Raw genomic sequence first — 5533 nt, forward strand, 5'->3', positions numbered from 1 at the left:
GAGGCTCCACATAGAAGATTAAAGTTTTCCAGATACATACGGCCTCCATCCAAATGGATGGAATAAGTCCAGACAAACCCTTTGCAGGGGAGTTCAATGCCTTTGCAAATCACAGAGAATCCCTATGGATAAGATTCATTTCGGTGGTGAAATACAAACCTCAGAGTCAAATTCATAGTGCTGGTAGTGGTCGTTCCATGTTTTCTCTGAACAGCATGTTTCTAGGCTTCTGGAATACTTTGGTCTTGGACTTGCCCTTCCTTTTCTCTCTCACAATCAGAATGCCCTTCCTTCCAGGCAGGAGCCCCTATTTTCTTGGTTTGTTCCTATTTTGTGAAAAACATCTTGCAGATGCCTCTGGGATGGAATGCATTTGGGTAGACTTGAGAGGATTTTGCTTTTTGCATTTGTTTTTCATTCTGCCCTGATCTTTGAGTGAAACTGAATTGTGACATGGACTTTCAGATTGAAGGTTGTGCTCATTTCACACTGGAGAGTGTTGCTCTGCTCCCTTATACTTTCCAAAGCTGATGCCCTATTTTTGGGAGATGACCTTGTTAATTACTCTCAAAGTCTGAGGACCAGATTATTGTCCTATGTGTTCTGAAATATCACAGCGATGAGCCTGATGTACGTCTCTTTTAATCATCTTGACCTCTTTCAACCCAGAGACCTGGATTGTTTTTCCAAACTAGGAATTTTCATGTATTATTATTTGATAATTTTTTCCCTTATTCACACTTTATCTTTTTTCAGCTCCTGGAAGTTTGGTGTTGAGTTTCCTATTCTCTCCTAGTTCTTGCAGCTTTGCTTTCTTTCATAATGGATGCCTTTTCAAATACCTAGAGATTCATTATTCTCCACTAATATATAATACTAAGCAATTAAAAAGGGAGCTGTTTTTATATGGGTGGTATGTTTTCTGGAGGGCAGTCTAGAATATCGAATGTGCAGGTGCATCTTTGACAATATTGACTCTTAAATGTCTTTATTTGCTGCTTAGAAAAAGAAAACCATACTTTCACCAGGTTTTCAGAGGGAGCTAGAGTACACCGAAGCACACAGAGGAAGGAAACTGATTATATGATTCACTACTCAGTACTACATTTGCCATCCTGATTTCAGTTTAGGCCCCATTTCCCCATCCTCTCTCTGTTTTCCATCATCCACAACTTCAGACAATAAACCAACAGCCTCCACCAAGAACAGGAAGAACAGGAGTGATTGCATCCTGAGTGCATAGGGTGAAAAGTGAAGCTAGGAGGCGGAGCTTGTTACTCCATTCAAATTGCAAAGGCTCCTGTTTTGTTCCTAGCCCAACACACACACACACACACACACACACACACACACACACACACACACCCACACCCCCACACACACACACACACACACACACACTTGCACAATTCCTTCTGCAGAGTACGGTACTTTTGTGGAGTTGTTCAGTAGACTATTGTTTTTTTCTCAGCCTTCATCCTACCAGCCAACAGCAGGGAATAATCTTGTTCTGCAACAGACTTGGCCATGTTTTCATTCACTCTCTAAGTTCTCAAACTGCAGCTGAGGTTATAGGCGGCTCCTAGTTCATATGCAGTGAAACTTTTGGTGCTCCCTGCTCTTGGGAATAATTTTATGATTTTGCTGCACATATCCCTTTAGTGATAAAGTGGTTAGACGTTCAGAAAAAAACATTCTTAGCAAAACTCATATTGTTGGCACCTGGATTAGGGATGGCACAGAAAAATGAGCAGCCTGATGAGTCTTTGAATGCTTTCCAGAGATCTGCCACTTTTCCCAGATACTGATAATAAAAGGCCTTTCTACTCAGACACAGAAACCTATTCACAATGCCTTCCAGAGGCTGTAATAATTCCTTCATATTCATATTACATTTTATATTTACATATATATGATGTGTATTTATATATAAGATGTAATATGAATATTACCAAGCATGTATATCATAATTGTGTTTAATCCACAATCATTAAGATTCATTGAGTTATCCTTTCATTCATATTATTTAATTAGCACCTAAACATGTAATGTAAACAAAGTGTAACACATACTGCAAGGTCTAATTTTGACATCTCCTTCACTTCTTGGCTGATATCCAACATGCTTTTACAAGATTGCTATTGAGACTGGCTATGACTAAGATATACATATTTGTTTACATTGCTTTAGTTCTCAGGAGCACTGAAAGGTTATGGTTAAAGGATGATATTTAAGTATCAACACTAATGCTAAATGTAAATGTACTGATCAATATAAATATTCAAATTCAGAAATATTGTAACTTACTCAAAAATAAAAGTAAGCAACACATTACAAGAGTAACACGATTTTAAATTATACATGAATAGGTGGTTGTTTAAAACTCCCCTTACCTCTCGTTTGTAGCCCCTTCCCACATGACTCGCTGGTGCCTGTTATCCCCTGCTTGACGGACTCTGGAACTAAGATACAAGGGCTCCATTTCTGTGGTTTCCACCTGTTAGCGCAAAGAACAACAGAATAGAACTTTCATTATGATAAATATGTAGGAAAAATATTTGGAGTACATGAATTAGAAATCCAAAAATACAAAGGGTTCAAAAGCTGGATTTGAAAACAAGCACCAGGAATGCAAAGAGTTGATGTCATCTTTCACCCAGGTAGACAGCTCAGCTCATATAGAAAAGTACCAATGAAAAGTTTTGGACTCACAGCTCAACCTGGCTGTTTGTAAACTTACAATCTTTTTTTTTTAACGTAAAGAGGAAAAGAGAAAAATCCTTGTGCCCTATTAGAACACTGGTGTTTCATAGTTTGGACATCTGGATGCCTGGGATGCAAACTTTCATACATGCTCTTGTGCTTCAATTTCTTTTTAATTGGTTATTCTAGGATTCAGAAGTAACTCAGACATTTCTGTTAGTTATATAACAAAATTTAAAATGTGGCCCTAGGGACTCACATTATCTGAAAGTTCATTTTAGGGAAGAGGAATGGATGTAATCTGATGAAATGCCAAGATTTTCATTCCTCCCAGGAAATGGTCTCTGAGGAAGTCACCTGACTTCTCGCTGGTTACCCTTCCTTAGGTTAATAAAAGTCTCTATTTTTAGGACACACAGAGTATGGCTTGTGTTCTTGGACTTATCTCTGCACAGTATTCCAGAAAACTCAGTCTAACCACAGATTCTATCCCTGCATTTGTCCTGCTTTTACGCTTTGTTACATATGAACCAAGGACTCTGCTAGACATGAGCCTCTTTACCCATTGTACCACTGGCCCTCATGATCCACTTAAGAAAATGGAACAGGAAGGAAGACTATCAATGATCTCCTTCAAGTGGCTTCCTTAATGGGAATGGCTGAAGTATTTGTGGGAAAATCAGGAAACTGCTAAACAGAAGCCTGTCACAAACTATGAAATCACATATTAACTTCACCTAGTAATAAATTTACTTTGTACATGTATAAGCACAATAGCTAAGCTGTTGAAGGATTCAGACCAGCTTTTCAAGCACTGTGTGTTATTCATGTTCATTAAGCTAACTTTACATAGGCATCCTAAACCAACATGAAACCAGATATTGGATCTAGTTTCGCTTGGTGCATAGACTGAAAGGGATGGAAGGAGTCATCAGTTCTCCTTTGATAAACTCTCAGGTTTGAGATGATAAACCTGAGTTCAGACAGATTAAGAGACAGTCTGAGACTGGACCATTCCCCGGTCCTTGGATACTTGATGACTGTCTCTGGGGTATATCCTATTGCCAATACCATACAGAGATAAAGGTCCTCATGCTGTTTTCCTCTTTACTTTCTAATTTAATGTGCTGGAAGATCCTCAAATTTGCAGGACAATTTAAATGGGCATTTCAATTTTGTTTTAATTTGGTAAATGTGGCTATATGACCTTAATGGAGTTAAAGGATGAATCAGAAGATAAAGAATGATAAAGGCCCACTTTAACTTGTTTCTTATGGTAACTTCGTCCTTAAAACCAGTGTAGGATAAACAAAATGTAATTGTAATCACAGTGCTCAGAATTAAAAGATCTTTTACAAGGAGCAGAAAATTATGCTAACTTGGATAGTTTGAAGCACACATTAGATAGGATCTGGACACAGCAGAACTGAGAAAGTGGAAGGAGATGAATAGTGGGAACCAGCTTTAGCACTGGGGTGAACTTGAAGTGCTACGAGATAGCGAGGAGAAACAGTGGGAGAGTCTACCAATGGTTTCTGAGATTTCATCTAATTACAGTAGCACTGGGTTTATAAAAATGCCTAACATCTGATTTGGATACTTTTTCTTTGGCTTCTTTCCTTGAGCATTTTTTTTGTTGGATGCAGAGGTTTCAATATTTACCCATGGCACAAGAGGATGGTTAGAGACAATGTTTCCACCATGGTCATGTGGTTAGGAAAAACACTGTCTGGGCCTGACCCCAGTGTCTAACCAGGTCTTCCCCGAACTGCCATCAGATTGGAACAACAGGCTGGAGCATCAATAGGACTGAACTTTCTCAATGGCACTCAGCCTGAATCTAAAGTGAGCTTTCTTTGAAAAAGAAGCAAATTTACAATATTCCTGAGTAAATGAGCCCTAAAGCCTCACAGCTTTATGGTACAGTTTCTCAAATAATTAGGATAAGCACTAGGTATTTTGGAAAAAGAATGTTTTAGTGAGTTAGTAAAACTATATGATTTTAAAACCATGAGCTTTTGTTATGAGTCAATAAATCACAAAGTGATTAAATTTAATCTAACCGCATGTTAAAAACAATGCTTCAATCAAATTTTAAGCTTTCAAATTTTAAAAGACTAGAAGGCTATGACTTGACATAGAAATTCAGATACTGTTTTTATAAATGATAGTTACAAATTTGCTGAAATGGAGGACAGAAGGAACACATAAAGTTTAAAAGTTATTCATTTTTTCTTTTTTTAAAAGAAGGGGGTTTGGAGCATGGGTGTGATCAAGATACAATGCATACATTCATGAAAATTTCAAAGAAATGAATGAAAATGCTATTAAAAACATTTTATCCAGTTGGTAGTTTCTGAAAATATGCATGAGTTTTTTTTTTTTTTTGAGATAGAATCTTGCTATGCAGCCCAGGTTGGACTTAAACTCAGGATCTTCTTCCCTTGGTCTTCCAAGTGCTAGGATTACAGATGCATGCCTGCATGCCATCCCACCCAGCTTGTTCTTAATTGTTTATTGAAAGCTTTAAGATAGGAACAGAGTGAATATGTTACCTTGTAGTGTGTGTGCATGTGTGTGTGCCTGTGTGTATACATGTATATGTGCATGCTTATGTATATTATGTGTGTATGTTTTTGTTTAATTCAGATGTCTCTCTGTTAAGTCTCTGGCCTGTTGACCTATCTAATGGAGATAGTGGGGTATTGAAGTCCCCTACTATTAATGAGTTGGGGTTAATTTGGGTCTTAAAGTCCTGTAGTATTTTTTTTATGAATTTGGGTGCACCGGAGTTTGGTGAATATATGTTCATGATTGTAATATCTTCTTG

The 5533-nt window shown here is 37.7% G+C and overlaps 1 protein-coding gene across 1 annotated transcript in view; it reads right to left on the reverse strand.

The window, feature by feature from the left end:
* Thsd7b (thrombospondin type 1 domain containing 7B) overlaps nucleotides 1–5533 on the reverse strand; it is a 571555-nt gene that overhangs the window by 357308 nt on the left and 208714 nt on the right. Inside the window, exon 10 of the mRNA XM_029563816.1 lies at nucleotides 2394–2497. Coding sequence (XP_029419676.1) covers nucleotides 2394–2497 — 104 coding nt within the window. The remainder of the gene's footprint in view (nucleotides 1–2393; nucleotides 2498–5533) is intronic.

Source organism: Nannospalax galili, unplaced genomic scaffold (assembly GCF_000622305.1).
Source record: "Nannospalax galili isolate Female #2095 unplaced genomic scaffold, S.galili_v1.0 scaffold135, whole genome shotgun sequence".
NCBI classification, from domain to species: Eukaryota; Metazoa; Chordata; class Mammalia; order Rodentia; family Spalacidae; genus Nannospalax; species Nannospalax galili.